We start from the raw sequence: 18921 nt of genomic DNA, 5'->3' as shown, positions 1-18921 counted from the left end.
CTACTTTTTTTTTTTTTTTTTTTTAAATCTGTGCTTTATGTGAAACTTTACAGCACAAATTAATTCCCCATTCAAAAAGTTCTATACAAATTGTTTTGTGACATTGGTTGCAATCCCCATAATGTGTCAACACTCTCCCCCTTTCCACCCCAGATTCCCTGTGTCCATTCGTGCAGTTTTCCTGTCCCTTCCTGCCTTCTTGTCTTTGCTTTTGGGCAGATGTTGCCTGTTTGGTCTCATGTATTTGATTGAACTAAGAAGCAGGTTCCTCACGTGTGTTATTACTTGTTTTATAGGCCTGTCTAATCTTTGGCTGAATGGTGGACTTTGGGAGTAGCTTCAGTTTTTTTTTTTTTCAGTTCTGAGTTAGCAGGGTGTCTGGGATCCATAGTCTTGAGAGTTCCTCCAGTCTCTGTCAGACCAGTAAGTCCTGTTTGTTTTGAGAATATGAATTTCATTCTACATTTTTCTCCCACTCTGCCTGGGATCCTCTATTGTGATCCCTGTCAGAGTGGTTGGTGGTAGTAGCTGGGTACCATCTAGTTCTTCTGGGCTCAGGCTGGTGGAGACTGTGGTCCATTAGTCCTTTGGACTAGTATTTTTCCTTGGGTCTTTCTTTTTTTTTTTCCATTTTACTTTAGATGAAGGTTTACAGAACAAACTAGCTTCTCATTAAACAGCTACTACACATATTGTTCTGTGATGTTGGTTAACAACCCCATGACATGTCAGCCTCTCCCTTCTTGAACTTGGGTTTGATATTACCAGCTTTCCTGCCCCTTCTGGCCTTCTAGTCCTTGCCTCTGGGCTGGTGTGCCCCTTTAGTCTCATTTTGTTTTATTGGCCTGTCTAATATTTGGCTGAAGGGTGAACCTCAGAAGGGACTTCATCACTGAGCTAAAGGGTGTCAGGGGGCTATATTCTCAGGGTTTCTCCAGTTTCTGTCAGGCCAGTAAGTCTTTTTTTTTTTTTTTATGAGTTAGAATTTTGTTCTACATTTTTGTCAGGCTCTGTCCAGGACCCTCTATTGTGATCCCTGTCAAAGCAGTCAGTGGAGGTAGACAGGCACCATCTAGTTGGACTGGACTCAGTCTGGTGGAGGTCATGGTAGTTGTGGTCTATTAGTCCTTTGGACTAATCCTTCCCTCATGTCTTTAGTTTTCTTCATTCTCCCTTGCTTCTGAAGGGGCGAGACCAGTGGAGTACCTTAGATGCCTACTCACAGGCCTTTAAGACTCCAAATGCTGTTCACCAAAGTAGAATGTAGAACATTTTCATTATAAACTATGTTTTGCCAATTGAGCTAGATGTTCCCTGAGACCCTGGTCCTCACAGCTCTCAGCCCAGCAATTCCATCTCTCAGGGAGTTTGGATGTGTCTATGGAGCTTTCATGACCTTGCCTTGTACAAGTCATGCTGGCTTCCCCAGTACTGTGTACTGTCTTACCCTTCATTGGGTCTTTTCTTTTTTTTTCATTCTCCTTTGCTTCAGACAGGATGGTACCAATAGATGTATTTTAGATGGCCACTCACAAGTTTTTAAGACCCTAGATGCTCATCACCAAAGTAGGATGTAGAACATTTTCTTTATGAACTATGTTATGCATGTTGACCTAGATGTCCCCCGAGACCGTGGTCCCCAGCCCTCAGTCCCAGTAACTCAGTCCCTAAAGGTGTTTTGATTTATCTAAGGCGCTTCTATGACTTTGCCTTGGTCAAGTTGTGCTGACTTCTGCTGTATTATGTGTTGTCCTTCCCTTCACCAAAGTTAACACTTGTCCACTATCTAGTTAGTGATTTTCCTTCCCTACTACTCCCCTCCCCCATAACCATCAAAGATTCTTTTTTTCTGTGTATAAACCTTTTCTTGAGTTTTCATGATAGAGTTCTCATAAAATATTTGCCCTTTTGTAATTGACTTTTCACTTAGTATAATGCCCTCCAAATTCATCCATGTTGTGAGATGTTTCACAGGTTCATCATTGTTATTTATCATTGTATAGTATTCCATTGTGTGTATGTACCATAATTTGCTTATCCACTCATCTGTTGATAGACACTTAGGTTGTTTCCATCTTTCTGCTATTGTGAATAATGCTGCAATAAACATGGGTGTGCATATGTCTATTTGTGTGACTGCTTTTATTTATCTAGGATGTATTCCTGGAAGTGGGATTGCTGGATCCTATGATTTTTCTATTTCTAGCTTTTTAAGGAAGCGACATATAGTTTTCCAAAATGGTGGTACCATTTTGCATTCCCATCAGCAGTGCACAAGAGTTCCAAGCTTCCTGCAGCCTCTCCATCATTTGTCATCCTCTGTTTTATTTTATTTTTTTGATTCATGCCAGTACTGTTGGGGTGAGATGGCATCTCATTGAAGTTTTGATTTGCATTTCTCTATCGGCTAATGATCACGAGCATTTCCTCACGTGTCTATTAGAATGTCTTCTTTGTTGAAGTATCTGTTCATATCCTTTGCCCAGTTTTTAATTGGATTATTTGTCTTTCTGTTGTTGAGGTATTGAAGTATTTTATAGATTTTAGAGATTAGATCCTTGTCAGATATGTTGTAGCCAAAATTTTTTTCCCCCGTCTGTAGGTTTTCTTTTTACTGTTTTGGTGAACTCTTTTGATGAGCATAAATGTTTAACTTTTAGGAGATCCCAGTTATCTAGCTTATCTTCTGGTGTTTTTGCATTGTTAGTTATGGTTTGTATTGTATTTATGCCGTATGTTATGGCCCTTAGTGTTGTCCCTGTTTTTTCTTCCATAATCTTCATCATTTTAGGTTTTATATTTAGATCTTTTTGGAAACCCTAGTGGTGTAGTGGTTAAGTGCTACAGCTGCTAACCAAAAGGTCACAGTTCAAGTCTACCAGGCGCTCCTTGGAAACTCTATGGGGGCAGTTCTACTCTGACCTATAGGGTTGCTATCGGTTGGAATTGACTTGATGGCAGTGGGTTTGGTTTTTGGTTTATTTAGATCCTTTATCCATTTTGAATTAGTTTTTGTACATGGTGTGAGGTATGGGTCCTGTTTCAATTTTTTATCAATGGGCATCCAGTTTTGCCAGCACCATTTGTTAAAAGACTGTCTTTTCCCCCATCTAATGGACTTTGGTTCTTTGTCAAAGATCAGCTGATCATAGGTAGATAGATTTATGTCTGGGTCCTCAATTCTGTTCCATTGGCCTATGTGTCTGTCACTGTACCAGTACCAGGCTGTTTTGACTATTGTAACTTTACAGTAGGTTCTGAGATCAGGTCGTGTGAGACCTCCTTCTTTGCTCTTTTTCCTCTCTACTTTTTAATAAATTATTTGCTTTTAACATACTATGAATTTATTTATTATTATTGTCTCTTTTTTCCTGCTATATTGTACCCTCTACAAGGGCAGGGATGCTTGTTTGATTTGCTCAATGATGTATCCCAAATAGCTAGAGCAGTTCCTGGCACAGAACAGGCATTCAGTAAATATTTAATGGATGAATGAATAACTATTCAAGATGGAACTTGTGAGAGTATATAGGCCATGCACTCTTTATGGACGCTGGGAGCACCTGGAAGTTTTGGAACGAAGATCTGGAGGAAGGCAGTCCAGCGAGAGGGACTGGAGTTCTTCAAAAGACTCTAATAGAGTAGGCCCATTAGAGTCAACACATCTCAAACTGAACCCATCTTCATGTCTTCCAAACTTGTTTCTTTTATCCATTTAGCTGCCCAGGTTAAAAATCTGGGTCTTATCTTTGACGAACTCCCTATCATTTATCATTTGTGTCAGTCAATATCCAAGTCCTGTTGATTTTACCTTCTTAATCATTTTTGAATGATTGTTCTGCAAGACTACTGCTGTCACCAGAGCTCAGGGTTCTAGCCTCCCTTACACTTGAAAGTCATTTTGGCTGAATATAAAATTGTTGGCTCACACTTTATTTTCTGGAGTATCTTGAATATGTTACTTCAGTTTTTTTTGGCATAAAGCATTTGCTGTAAAAAACAAACAAAAAACAAAACAGATGATAACATAATTTTCTATTCCTTGTATGTAACAAGTATTTATTTCTAGATATCCAAAGGAGTTTTTCTTTCTTTCTATTTTAAAGTCCAATAATCTTACTAGAATATATCTTGTGTGGTTGTTCTCAGATATGTGGTGTGCCCTTTCAATACGTTAAGTTTTTTTTTTTTTTTCCCTCCCCATAGGAAAGTTTTACTTTGGATTTCTTCCTATTGTGTGTACATTGTATCTTCTTTGTCTATCTTTAACGTTTGTCACTCTCTTTCAAAGCAGTTCTTGTAGTTGTTGGTGGTTTGTCCCTACCTGTTTGCATTTTGAGGTTTGACGTGATATCATCTAGTTTTATTGTAAACATTATCCATGAGTTTTTGGTTTTAACTAAACCAAAGATGAAAATCACAAAAAGCCTAGGAGGTAGGTAGGTATTATTATCTTTCCCATTTGGTATAAAGAAACTGAATCACAGAAAGGTTATGTAACTTGCCCAAAGTTATATAGTTAGCAAGTGGCAGAGCTAGAATTTGAAATGAGGCAATCTAGATCCAGAATTCATGCTCTGGTGGAAGCAGTGGTACCCAAAAGATGCCACAGTGGTGCCTGGAACACCCAGTGGTATGCCTGTTCCTGATGGTAGTATGATGGTCCTCAAAGATGCAGTAGTGAGAGAAAAAGTGGTGACTGTGACAGCCTGAGATATCTAGTGATGTCCAGAGAGCATGACGTTAACCAGGATAGTAAGCCATGCTCAGTGGACATGTCAGGTCCCGACAGATAGACTAATACCCAGTATAAGGATGCAACAGCAAGAAAGAATAACAGAATCATTCAATGCTACCTTATGGTTGGTTGAAACAGTCTTTTTTTGGAGGGGGAGGACTTGGATCCTCCTGGAAATACTTGGGAAAAACTTACGGCTTATCATGTTGGGAAGAGAACAAGGTTGGTTATATTTGTTTATGTCTGTTTCTTCTAGATTGTGAGAGCTTTCAACTAAAATATTATGTCTATCTCTTTTAGACTGAGTGATCAGGGATCACCAAAACCTAGCACAAGACCTGGCACGTAGTCAATGTTGGTAGGGTTTAATCAAATCAAGTTATCCAGGGATTGACTGTGAGATACTGCTTAATGTACACCTTGTCAGACTGGCTGAGAATATTTTGTGTTTGTTACTGGGGTTGTGTGGGGACTGACACATCTTCTGGGAGCTCAGATCTCCCTTTAGCCATTTTCTCAGGGCTTGGGTACTGTCTTAGTTATCTAGTGCTGCTATAACAGAAATACCACAAGTGGGTGGCTTTAACAAAGAGAAATTTATTCTCTCACAGTCTAGGAGGCTAGAACTCTGAAATTCAAGATGTCAGCTTCAGGGGAAGACTTTCTCTGTCAGCTCTAGGAGAAGATCCTTATCTTCAATCTTCCTCTGGTCTAGCACAGGGACCCCAGGTCCAAAGGACATGCTCCCCTCCTGGTTCTTCATTCTTGGTGGTAGGAGGTACCCCTATCTTTCTGCTCAATTCTCTCTTTTATATCTGAAAAGAGATTGACTCAAAATACAATCTAATCTTGTAGATTGAGTCCTGCCTCATTAACATAACTGTCTCTAATCCCGCCTCATTAACATCCTAGAAGCAGGATTTGTAACACATGGGAAACCACATAAGATGACAAAGTGGACAATCACACAATACTGGGAATCATGGCCTAGCCAAGCTGACACACAGTTTTTGGGGATAAAATTCAATCTGTAACAGGTACATATCCACACTTTACTGGAACACCATTTGCCTATAAATTCAGGCCAAATGCTGAGAATTCGGGTAATGGCTGCTAAGGATCCAAGTTCTACTCAACCAGGGCATTGCTTAGTAGAAGACAGGAACCTTTAAAAAAGTGTCTCGAGGGGCACTTGTACAAAAGGTCTCTGTTGTTCTACTGATTCCTACTTCAAGCGTTTCCATTTAAAACCAAACTCTTTCTTAACATGTCTTTTGTCGGCTCTAGTTACTGAGTCGGAATCGACTCGAGGGCACTGGGTGTTGAGTTACATGCCCAACTTTCAAACTTTTACCGTGGTGCAGGAAACTTACCTACACTTAGACTGACTTCCCAGCCAAAGGCAGAATCTATACTTACAGAAATATAGTCCCAGAGCAGAGATGGGGTGAGTTCAGGGAATTCCTATGTTTCTAGTCTAGGTTGCTCATGCCCTTTCTATGTTCAGGAAAATATTTCCAGCTGGCTCGACATGCTTTAAAACTTTAACTCCAGTCTTCCAAGCAACCTCTGGTTACTTGATTCAATTAAATATTTATTGATATTGACTATGTGTCCGGCTTTGTGTGAAGTACTGTTAATCCTAAAATAAATCAGATAGTTGCCCCTGAGGATATCTCAAAGTCCGATGGAGGAGACAGGTGAGGAGACTGTATAGCTGTTATGCTATCTGCTTGGATTTCTGGCTCTGTTAAGCCTCGTAACCATTCTACACCTCAGTATCTTCCTCTGTAAAATGGAGACAATAAGAGTATACACCTAATCAGGTTGTTGTGAGAATAAAATAATGCATAAGTGCACAGTTCTTGGGGGACTATAAAGGTTCAATGGATATTAATTACTGCTAATCGACTCGATGGCACTGGGTACTGGGCAATAGCTTTTATCTGCCTTTCCTTGTGACATCAGAACTACTTTTTATCCAGTTCTCTATTTCTTTAGCTAAACACAACTATATTATTAACTCAGTGGTTTCCTTGCAACTTGGGCAACTTGAGTGCAAAGCATACTGGAAGAAGTCAGGCTGTGTGGGAGGGTCTTGAGCAGCCTACTCATTCTGCCCTCTACCTGCTAGTGGGCCAGAACCTCCCAAAGTCCTCTCTTCCCTGGGGATATGCCTACTTGGAAAGGCCAGGGATTAGCCAATGAATGGGATTAAGAGGAGGCAGAGACCAATGGATTTACAAATCTGCTCAGATTATTCTTGTTCTTGGTACCTTTGGTTGCTGCTTGAGGAGAAAGACGAGGTTTCTGTTTAAACAATCCCTTGAAATAAAAGTTATTTTAAGCTCATTCTTAAAGAAAACCAGACTCTGCTTTCCCCACAGGCACCCCCTTGTCCATCCTCATATCTGAGGCTGAACAGTTGGGAGTGGGTTGGGCCTGGAAGCAGCCATCACATCCCTGGCCCACCTTCCTCCCCAGAGCTTTTGGTGAAGCCAGCAGCTCACAGTTTCCCTTCATCTTCCTGTTGCTCATAAGTAGCCTCTGAAGTTCTTGCTTGGGAAATTGGTCTTCCTTATCAGCCTTTGTTAAACCCACCTCATCCTGCTGTTCGCTCCTCTTCTTTTTTTTTGAGGGGCGGACAGGGTGAGAAGCAGTAAAGCACAGAGGTTAAGAGCACAGATCCTAAAGTCAGAGAGAACAGGGTTTGAACCTCAGTGCTACTGCTTTTTGCTGGGTGATTTCACTTCTCTACATCTCAGTTTACTCATCTGTAAAGTGGTGATGATAATAATACCTGACTCAGACAACTGTCATTATCGATAAATGAAATAATTTATACAAAAGCATTTAGCACAAAGCCTGCCTCACAGTATGTGCTGAATAAATGCTAGCCATTATTATACTTAACCATTCTTAATATAGGTGTTAAAATGTTACATGTTAAATAGCAGGATACTGGTTATCCTGGTCGAAGAATGACCAAAAGGGGGCACAAGGCAGGCTTCTGGAGTATTGGTAATACTCTGTTTCTTGACCTTGTGAAAGTTTATTGAGCTACAGTTCGATATTATGATTTGGTCACTTTTATTATGTATGTTATACTTTAATAACATTTTCAATAAAAGGAAAAAAAAAGAAGCAGCAGCAGCAGCCTGCCCAAGGTCACACAGATTATGGTAGTAGGGTCAGCTTTATCTAACGCATGTGCTAATGTGTGAGCCTTGTCACCCTGAAGTTCCTCTTACACTCATGGCCCTTAGAAAGTAAACTTCTTGGACCCAAGGAAGAAAGAGGAACCAAGGTTTGGTCAGAGCACTGTCTTACTCTGCTTTTCCCCCAGGTCACATCTAGCAGCCCTTTCAATTAGGGAGGGAGCAGGATAGTCATGAGCCAGCCTGAGGGGCCTGACCGTGCCAGAAGGAGGGCTCCAAGGAAGCCAAGCACAGAAGGCGCAGGTCATGGGGACTCACTGATGGGTTTTTTGTCTTTCCAGTTGGGAAGACAAAGCCAGTTGGATTGGCCATGCTCCTTTCCCCAGACAGAACAACATCTATCTCCTAGCTGGGGACTCCCTTTTCTTCCACTTCCAGTTTCCACTCCTGGCTCTCCGGCCAGGTGCCACCTAACCCCCATGAGGCTCACTACATAGAGCCAGAGAGACAGCCAGCCTCAGCCCGTGCTTTTGGTCAAGGAAGAGACAAGGGAAGTGAACTTCTTCTTAGAGAGTTGGAAGAAAGAACTCTCAGGTCCGGCATCTGGACTCCACCCCACACCCCTGTTTTTTTGTTTTTAATCAACTTTTTAATTTTAAAATAGATTTAGATTTACAGAAAAGTTTTCAAAGACAGGATAGAGTGTTCTCGTATACCCCATACCCAGTTTCCCATATTGTTAACATCTTAGTTATCATGGTTTATTTATCAAAGCTAAGAAACTGACATTAGTATCTTGCTCTTAACTAAACTCCAGACTATATTTTGATCTCACTAGTTTTCCATGAACGTCCTTTTTCTGTTTTAGGATTCTGTCCAGGATATCATATTACATTCTGTCATCGTGTCTCCTAGTCTATAACAGTTTCCCAGTCATTTCTTGTTTTTGATGACCTTGACAGTTTTGAGGAGTACTGGTCAGGTATTTTGTAGAATAAACCTCAAGTTGGGTTTGTTTGATGATTTTCTCCTGTTTGGACTGGAGTTATGTGTTTTTAGGAAGAATGTCACAGAGGTGGAAAAGCCTTCTCATCATATCATAGCAGGGTTACGTGCTATCAACATGGATTATTACTGGTGATGTTAACCTTGCTTACTTTGTCAAAGTAGTGTTTGCCAGTAAAGTTTCTGCATGGAAAATTACTGCCCTGCCTCCTTTCCATACTCTGTTCTTTGGAACCAGTCATTAAGCACAGCCCACACTCAAGCAGCGCCCCCTCTGTTTTTAATCATCAAGTTTATGACTAAGACCTATAAACACGCACAGGCGTCCGAGTATTTGCACAGGTAAGGATAAAGAAACTTACTCAGAGATGCCCAGATGTAGTCATACAGACAATAGAGACAGTCACACAGATGAACTGATATCCATAAACACAAACACTCAAAGGCACAAACACGCAGATAGTTTTGTTAATTCATTTCTCCTTCTAGCAGAGAGGTGAATTAACTAGAATTTTAGTGAACACAGCTTCTGAAAACCTGTTTTCTTTCTAATTCTTAAAGATCTTAAGGAGTGAGAGTTGGGGGTGGGGGAGGGGATGAAAATGTGAGTTTTAAATCTAAGTAGGCCTCTTAGGATGGGCCTAGGGCAGAGCCATTTAGTGGTCTGCCTTCTTTTTATCTCTGTTCTTGGCTCTTCCATGGCTGCTGGGTTGGGCTGGCCCTTTCTCATCCAGGTCAGGAGTCTAGGGGTGTGAGTGTCTCCAGTTAGAGGATCCCCAGAGTTCTTCCCTGGGGAGATACGCTGAGAGCCTGCCCCAGCACCACAGGCTTACTTTGTGCTGGGTGCTAGTCCTTGGCTCCATGGGTTAACACAGCCTCTCAACCCCACCAGCCTCCATCCCGGTTGCCCTGATCTGTCACCCTTCAATAGCTTCTCAGAGCTTTCAGCATAAATACCCAACCCCTACTTTGGCATTCAAGACTCCTCAAAGTCTGGGCCTTGGCTCATCTTTTCAGTCTTTCTTCTCACTGCTCTCTCCTTTTGTGGAACATGACTCTGGCCCAACTGACCAACTCATTGTCCCTTTGTCTGCCCTACCCTAGAATATGCTCCAACTATCTTCACATGTCCAAACTCTACCCAACTCTAAAGCTACCTTGTCTAAGCAGCTTCTCTTGACCACCAACTGGAAGGGATAGCTCCCTCCTTTGAATTCCCAGAAGACGCTTTCTCTAATGTATGACACCGACTCAACTCTCCTTAGTTATTGGTGTACTTGTTTTTAGGAAAAATTCTTTTGGTTACAAGTAGTAAAAATTAATTCTTAGGTTACTCTCCCCAAATGATCCTGGAGTTTCTCATCGAAAGGAGAATGTTGCTGTTATTCACATGACCCATGTCCAACAACTCCGGTCTCTATAATGCTTGGCTCTAAGTTTCACAATTTGGGGAGATGGAGTTAGATTAGTGCAGCTCAGGTCAGGAGCCCACCCCGGGATCAACCATTCCACAGCACAGACATGGCCACTGGGGGACTACACTTGTGACTGAAGGGGGTGAGATCTTTCCCAAAGAAGAGGGAAAAGATGCAGTCTAGGCACCCAGTAACTAATATAACTTGTCTTTTTATTGGCCAAAAAGGAGGAAGGGATGCTGGGAAGACCAAACAACAAATATCCACTACAAAGTGCTTTGGAGTAAACGAGTCAGTGAGTGAGAGATTAGTGCATTTGTTGTCTCTTAGCAGCCCATAGGTCAGTTTGGCTCTTAGTTCTGAATCTCTAGAGCACGATGATCACATGTTTCATCACCCTCTATATCATGTTTTATGGTGTTGGTCTTGGGACACCTTCCAGGTAGCCTGAGTGGGTGAGGCATCTGATGTCTCCTGCATAGTTATAGCAATAATGCCTGACATCCAGTTTGGCATATGTTTACTGAGCATGTATTACTGAGTTGGGCACCGACAATAGGCAGATACAAGGGAACATGTCTCACAGGACTTGGAGAGTTCAGCCAAACACACAAATAACAACAGAATGTGATTTGTACTCCAGTGGAGGATATCCAGAGAGATACAGGGCCTGGGGGAGGGACTGATTAGCTCTGGCTGATGGCTTTTCAGAGGAGGTAACGTTAAAGTTCCACCACCCATCTGTAAGTTTCTCATACAGTAGTGGCTTGTGTGTTGCTGCGATGCTACAAGCTATGCCATAGGTATTTCGAATACTAGCAGGGTCACCCATGGGGGACAGGTTTCTGTGGAGATTACAGACTGAGACAGACCAGGAAGAAAGGCCTGGTGATCTACTTCCAAACATTAGACAAAGAAAACCTTATACATCACAACAGAACATTGTCTGACTCCCTGGCTTCAGGCATGTCCTCAGGAGGGATCAATCGCTGGAGGAGGACATCATGTTTGGTGAAGTAGAGGGCCAATGGCGGGGCTGAGAGATACCCTTTGTGAAATGTATTGACACAATAGCCACAATGATGAACTTGAACATGCTGGTTATTGCGCTGCAGGTTGGGGAAATTTTTTGCTCTGTTGTACATTAGGTCTCCATGAGTTGAAGTCAACTTGACTGCAGCTATGTATCTATTTCTAACATTCAGTCTGGGTCTTGTAGCATGAGAAGGAGCTTTCCATGTAGAGAAGAAGGAGAGGGGATTTCAGTCTGAGAGAGAACTATATGTTCAAGTCCACTGGGTACTGTGAAAAACAGTGATATGTTTGGGAAATAGGAAGGGTGAGTGTGCCTGGGGTGTAGACAGTGTATTTATGGTGGGGCACTAAGAGCTGGCGGAAGATGGGAAAGGGAGGTATGTGGGAGGGGTGTCTGGGGCCAGATCATGGAGGCCCTTGTATCCCATCTTCAGGAGTTTAACTTATCCTGGGGGAAATGAGCCAGGCGAGGAGGGCACTGAAAGATTCAAACGGGAGAGGAATGCAATTCAACGTCTATGTAGAAAGCTCTCACAAAGTGTTGGTGGAATGTGAAGCATTGCTGCTTTGGGAAGCCAATATAGCAATATCTGTTGAATTGCAAATCTGTCCCTGGGGATCTATACTATAGAACTAAGGTACTGGTATGTATGTGCATATTAGGGGGATATGTATAGTGATGCTTATTGTTACATTGTTTATAGTGGCCAAGAACTGGAAACAAATTGAGAGTCAATAATGGGAAAATGGTTTAATAAACTGTGGTATATCCACACATGGAATATTTTTCAGAAATTACAAATAATGTTTTAGAACTCTACTGAATGACTTGGAGTGATTTCCATGTTGAATGAGAAAACAAAAATGCAGCAAAATGTGTATGCATTATGGTCAATTTTATGAATTAAGCAATGGGTCAGAAAATCTTATAAATGTATATATACTTAGGTAAAAGTGTGCATAGGGATACATGAATGTGGAGAAATGTAAGGAATGACACCCAACAGGTTACCATAAGTCTGCCAGAGTGTGGGGAGTAATGGTTAGAGGAGAGGTAATAAGGTTAAAAAAAAAAAAAAACTAATTCAATTCTGACTCATAGTGACCCTGTAGGACATAGTAGAACTGTCCCATGGGGTTTCCAAGGAGCGCCTGGTGGATTCCAACTGCCAACCTTTTGGTTTGCAGCCGTAGCTCTTAACCACTACCTACCAGGGTTTACATAATAAAAAAAAAAAATTTTTTTTTTTTTTACAGAATAAGGTATAAAAAAAAATAGAGGCATATAAATTGTCCGTAATAAAAGAGCACATGTGATATGATCTTACTTATGAAAAGTTATATATGTGTGTATCTATGAATTCATAAAGATAGAATGGGCAGTAGGGGGATGTGATTTTAGGTGACTTTCTCTCTCTCTGTATACATATATTTGTAATATTTGTAATATAGGGGGAGAAAGAAAGGTCATTGGTGAGTTTTTGTGTGTAACAATTTAAAATGCAATTTCCTGTAAGAAGTCACACATGCAACTTCAATGTTCAAGTGTTATAAGCCTGGCTTTTAAAAAATTACATTTAATAGCTTTATAATCCAACAGTTGTGTCTGTCAGAAAGTCCCGCTTCTTCTCCTTAAAAAAGAGTAAAATGAAGACATGATCCTAACCATGGTAATTGGAGTGCGCCTTTATAATTTCAGTCCTCCTTTATACCTTTGCCCCACCTGGCTGGCCCCAGTGGCCCGTTGTTTGTTATACTCATTCAGAAGAAAAGTCAAGTCTTCAATGTGGTCAGCCTAGTCCTCTAGGATCTGGCCCCGTTTCTGCTCTTCCTTCCTCTCCTCCATCCCTCACTCCCCCAGGCTCTCTCCACTCCAGCTACTCTGGCATCCTTGCTGTTTCTCACACATCTGAAGGACACTCCTGCCCAGAACCTTTGCACTCTCTGCTCTCTCTACCTGGAGCAGTATGCCTCCAGATAATCACATGGCACTCTCTCTCTTGCCCTTCAAGACTTTGCTCAAATGTTCGTTTCTCATGAGCCTTCTCAGATCTGATGATTTTAAATTGTAATGCCAACACCCTCTCCCAAACCCACGCTCTATTCTTCTTCCCTGTTCTCCTTTTCTTCTTAACACTTATCATCTCCAACCTATTATATACTTCACTTGTTTATATTGAAAATTACTTTGAAAATTGAACTGACTCCCTCACTTGAATGTAACCTTCATAAGGGAAGTGATTTTTATATATCTTGTTTGCTGCTGCAGCCCAGAGCTTAGCACAGTACTTGGCATGTAGTAGGCACTGAATATATATTTGTAGGATGAATCAGTAGGTGGTAGGTGGAGAATGGCTTGGAGGCAGGTAAGATTAGAGACAGAAAGACTAATTAGAAGATTGCTATAGTGAGTCACAGTGAAGACAAAGGGACTTGAGCTTAGCATTAATGATTACCTATGCATGGCTAATTCTGGGGTAATCTTGAAATGATATTGACATCTGTTACTGTTTTTTTACTTCATATTAGTTTGTCTTGACTATTAAAGAAGATCAAAAGGCTTGACTTCTTCGTCCTCACTTTTTCCAAAGTGCCCAGCACTTAAATGATGTTAAATATAAGGCACTCAACAAATGTCCAGTGACTTCATTAACCATCTGCTACTACTGGATTTTATTTGACTAGGTGAATCTTAGGGTGAATTTTGTTTGACTAAGATCTAAGAATCTAATCTATGTTCTTATGTTGTACTAAATAGAGTTAATTTCGCTCCATTACAAAAGTAATATACGTGCTCACTATAGAAAATTTGGAAAATAGAGAAAAGTTGAAAAAAGTTAAAAAAGCTTTAGCTTCACAAAAACCCTGGTGGGTTAGTGGCTAAGTCCTGTGGCTGCTAACGAAAAGGTCAGCAGTTTGAATCCACCAGGTGCTCCTTGGAAACTCTAGGGGACAGTTCTACTCTGCCCTATAGGGTTGCTATGAGTCAGAATCAGGTTTTGGGTTTAGTTCCACCACCTATAAAAAACTGTTAACGTTTTAGTGTCTATCCTTTAAATATTTTTTAGGCATAGTTTTTTTTTTTTTTAACTTGATTATAATGGTCTTGTGTTGGTAATTTTGCAATCTGCTGTCCCCTCCTTAATTTTATTGGTTTTTCTTTGCTATAAGCTTTATGAAAGCATTATTTTAAATATATGCACAATACTTAACCATGTAGCTGTACCATAGCTCACTTAACAACATAACTATTATTTGGTAATTAAGCTAGTTCCACTTTCCCCCTATTATAAGGATATTTGGTACTCTGTCAGATTTCATTGCCTGTGGTTTATTAGTCTGGTCATCTGCCCCCAAAACTTCTGTGCCTCAGTCTTCTTATTTGTAAGATGGGGATAATGAGAAATAATTCAGACAATTAAGGTATGCAAAGGAGAGAAAACCTACTCAGCATGTAGTAGGTGCTTAGTCAACAAAGAGGGCCTGGAATTGAAACTTTTGGGAACTGGGGAGTGTTGATAACCATCATGGCTCTGTCTTTTGGCTGCAGGCTGCACCTGATGCAGGTGGACTCAGTCCGGCGCTGGATGGAGGACCTGAAGCTCATGACTGAGTGTGAGTGCATGTGCGTCCTGCAGGCAAAGCCCATCAGCCTGGAGGAGGATGTGCAGGGTGACCTCATCCTGGCAGGTGGCCCCAGCCCTGCAGACCCCCTGCAGCTGCTGCTCAAGCGGGGCTGGGTCATCAGCACCGAGCTGCGCAGGATCGGGCAAAAGCTGGCCCAGGACCGCTGGGCACGCATGCACAGCATGAGTGTGCGTCTCACCTGCCACGCCCGCTCCATGGTCAGCGAGTACAGTGCCATCAGCAAGAGCACCTCGCAGGAGATGGGCCAGGTCAGTGCCCTGGGATGGTGGTGGATGGGCGCTGGGACTCAGGATACTTTCAGGGAGAATGGTCTGAATTGTTTAGAACCTGAAACTTTCCTACCACAGAGGCCTCCCTCCTCTTCTAGTAAAGCAGAAAAGAGAGGCAGGAAGGACCTTTATTGAGTACCTAAAAAAAAAAAGCTTCTGGGTGGCTCAAACTGTTAACTCACTTAGCTACTAACCAAAAAATTGGAAGTTCACTCAGGTGCCTCAGAAGAAAGACCTGGCAATTTACTTCTGAAAAATCACCACTGAAAACCCTATGGAGCACGGTTCTATTCTCAGACACATGGGGTCACCATGAGGCAGAGACGACTCAATGGCAACACTTGTTTTTTTTTTTTCAGTTTTGGTTTACTATGCCCTAGAGTGTCCAGCATGGCAGTTGGTCAACAAATGCTTATTGAATTGGATAAAGTTGGTCTGTTTTTCTGCAGATTGAGAAGCTGCTAATGGAGAAATGCTCCGAGCTCTCAGCACTCACAGAAAGGTAAGTCGGGACCTCAGTCTGCTAGCCCATGCTAGGGCGGGGGAAGGAGCTGGCATCTTCCTCCTATCTGGGGGTACCAGAGAGCAAGTGAGCACGGAGAGCCCTGGCAGCAGTCTGGGGAGTTGCCTTTTGCTGACTTTTGTTGGTGACTTTAAATGATTCCCTTGGGATTTTCAGGGCCCATTTACAGCATCTAGGAATAATGTAGAAGGCGGAGGAGAGGCCGGCCATAGGAAGAAAGAGGATTTTTCTGGGGTTGGTAACAAGGAAAAGGTTTCCCACAGCTTTGGGAAGGCTCTTTGATTCTCAAAGTCAAGGCAAGGTCAAAGCGGACAATCAATCCTTACACACATACACATAGACACTTACATTTACCGACACTCACGTGCTCATACACAGATCTATAAACATACACTCACATAATCACAGAAATATACTCATGCCCTCTTCTGCATAATTCACACACGTCAATATACATATATTTACGCTCAGACCCATACACACACTCAACAGCACATACAGACACACCCATGTCTGTGTCTGAAACTTGGTATCCCCAGGGCCCTATGGGGGTGTTTGGCCTCCTGGTATGGAGCATTCTCAGGCCACAAGAGTGAATTTGAGCCTGATCCCCTCTTTTTCCTGTCCAGGGAAGAAAATGTTTAAGGCTGCTTTCTGTGTGTTGTAGACCACCATTTTTTAAGGGCTTCTAGGCATTGCCACATGCTTTTAGGGTGAACACTGGCAATACCCGGCACTCCAGTACCCCTCCTCTGCAGCTTCCTGTCTCTCCATCCCCTCCACCCCTAACATCACTGAAAAGATAGAGCCTGGTTGCAGTGATGGCAGATTCCCTGAGGAAGAAAACCAGAGCTATGGATTCAGCCACTAGTGGATGGCCTTTCTCCCCGGTGACATGAACTGTCTGCTCATGTCTCAGGTCAGCACATTCCTGCCCAGTAAGGGGCTAGGGGATAAACCATCTGTGCAATACTCTGTCTGATTCCTCGAAGTTGATGTCTTCCCCCAGGGGATTGCCACCACACTCCAGAGCTGGCACAGACCCAGATCTGGCCTCTGCAATGGTTCTGGGATGCCCACTGTCCCCTCTGGCCACCCACCCCATATCTTCTGCTCCCCAGGTGCCTCCAGGTGGAGAACGAGCATGTCCTGAAGTCGATGAAGGCCTGCGTGAGTGAGACCTTGAGCACTCTGGGCCAGCATTTTGGCCAGCTGCTGGAGCTGGCCCTGACCCGGGAGGTGCAGGTCAGTACAGGCTGGGCTTTGGAGAGGGACACATGTAAGGCTTCTTGGCGGGGGGTGAGCAGAGGGGCTTAGCCAGGCAGTCGGCTGGGGGAAGTAGCTGAAGTGACTGTTCTTGGAAGATGTCTTCCTCAGACCATCAAAGCCAACTCCAGCACCTGGTAGACAAGACTATCTGAGCTGGGCGCAGGCTTCCAGAGCATCTAGCTGAAGTCTGCACTTTCCAGATGTGAAAACTAGGGTCCAGAGAGGGAAGAGACTTATTTAAAGTCACACAGCAAGGCAGCGGCAGAACCTAGCATCTCCCTATTTCTCTTTCAAGGTTGTTTCCACCACCCTAGTGCTTCACTTTTGAATAATTGTTCCAGCCCACCAACCAACCAAACCAAATCCAGTGCCATCGAGTCAATTCCTACTCGTAGCGACCCTATAGGACAGAGTAGAACTGCCCCACAGAGTTTCCAAGGAGTGCCTGGTGGATTTGAACAGCTGACCCTTTGGTTAGCAGCCATAGCACTTAACCACTATGCCACCAGGATTGCCTCCAGCCCTCCAGTGGGTGCTTATTGTCCTGGAAGACTTAAGGCACCTGCAGAGAACAAGCCAACTGTGGAAACCCTGTCAAGGAAGAAGAATCTAGAAAGGCCACATAGTCCAAACCCAGCTTCTAGGCAGGCTCATGCTTGATTCCCAAGAAGAGTGTCGGTCTTAGTTACCTAGTGCTGCAATAACAACACACCACCAAGTGGGTAGCTTTAATGAATAGAAATTTATTTTCTCATAGTTCTGGAGGCTAAAAGTTCAAATCAGAGTCTTGGACCTGTTGATTCTTTCTATGGCCCTCGCTCCTGATTTCTGGTGACTGCCACGATTCTTGACCTTCTTTTGCTGTTTATAGATGAATCTGCCTCCATCGCCACATAGTGTCTCCCTCTCTGAGAGTGTGTCTCCCCTTTATAAGACACCACTTTTTTTTTAAGAAGGGATTAGGTTTAGGACCCACCCTACTCTGGTATGACCTCCATCACAGATTGAATTGTGTCCCCCCAAAATATGTGTAAACTTGGTTAGGCCATGACTCCCAGTATTGTGTGGTTGTCCTACATTTTGTGATTGTGATTTTATGTTAAAGAAGTTTTTTTTTTTTTAATTAATTTTTATTAAGCTTCAAGTGAACATTTACCATTCCAATCAGTCTGTCACATGTAGGTTTACACACATCTTACTCCCTTCTCCCACCTGCTCTCCCCCTATTGAGTCAGCCCTTTCAGTCTCTCGTTTCGTGCCAATTTTGCCATCTTCCCTCTCTCTCTATCTTCCCATCCCCCCTCCAGTCAAGAGTTGCCAACACACTCTCCAGTGTCCACCTAATTTAATTGGCTCACTCTTCATCAGCATCTCTCTCCCCCCCGCTGACCAGTCCTTTTCATGCCTGATGAGTTGTCTTCGGGGATGGTTCCTGTCCTGTGCCATCAGAAGTTCTGGGGAGCATTGTCTCTAGGATTCCTCTAGTCGCATTCATATCATTAGGTATGGTCTTTTTATGAGAATTTGGGGTCTGTATCCCATTGGCCTCCTGCTCCCTCCGGAGTTGTCTGCTGTGCTCCCTGTCAGGGCAGACATCGATTGTGGCCGGGCACCAACTAGTTCTTCTGGTCTCAGGATAATGTAGGTCTCTGGTTCATGTGGCCCTTTCTGTCTCTTGGGTTCTTAGTTGTTGTGTGGCCTTGGTGTTCTTTCTTTGCCTTTGCTCCAGGTGGGTTGAGACCAATTGATGTATCTTAGATGGCCGCTTGTTGGCATTTAGGACCCCAGGCGCCACAATTCAAAGTGGGATGCAGAGTGTTTTCATGATAGAATTATTTTGCCTGTAGACTTAGAAGTCTCC

General features: G+C 42.8%; 1 protein-coding gene across 2 annotated transcripts in view; it reads left to right on the top strand.

Moving 5' to 3' along the window:
* The window catches only part of INSC (INSC spindle orientation adaptor protein), a 175059-nt gene that overhangs the window by 47430 nt on the left and 108708 nt on the right, over window positions 1–18921 (top strand). For both annotated transcript variants that reach the window (XM_003411992.4, XM_010592210.3), the window contains 3 exons: window positions 14902–15247; window positions 15718–15770; window positions 16913–17036. In XM_003411992.4, the coding sequence (XP_003412040.1) occupies window positions 14902–15247; window positions 15718–15770; window positions 16913–17036 (523 nt within the window). The remainder of the gene's footprint in view (window positions 1–14901; window positions 15248–15717; window positions 15771–16912; window positions 17037–18921) is intronic.

This window comes from Loxodonta africana, chromosome 7 (assembly GCF_030014295.1).
Source record: "Loxodonta africana isolate mLoxAfr1 chromosome 7, mLoxAfr1.hap2, whole genome shotgun sequence".
NCBI classification, from domain to species: domain Eukaryota; kingdom Metazoa; phylum Chordata; class Mammalia; order Proboscidea; family Elephantidae; genus Loxodonta; species Loxodonta africana.
Note: the sequence above shows the minus strand (reverse complement) of the source record. Positions and strands in the feature narration are given on the sequence as shown.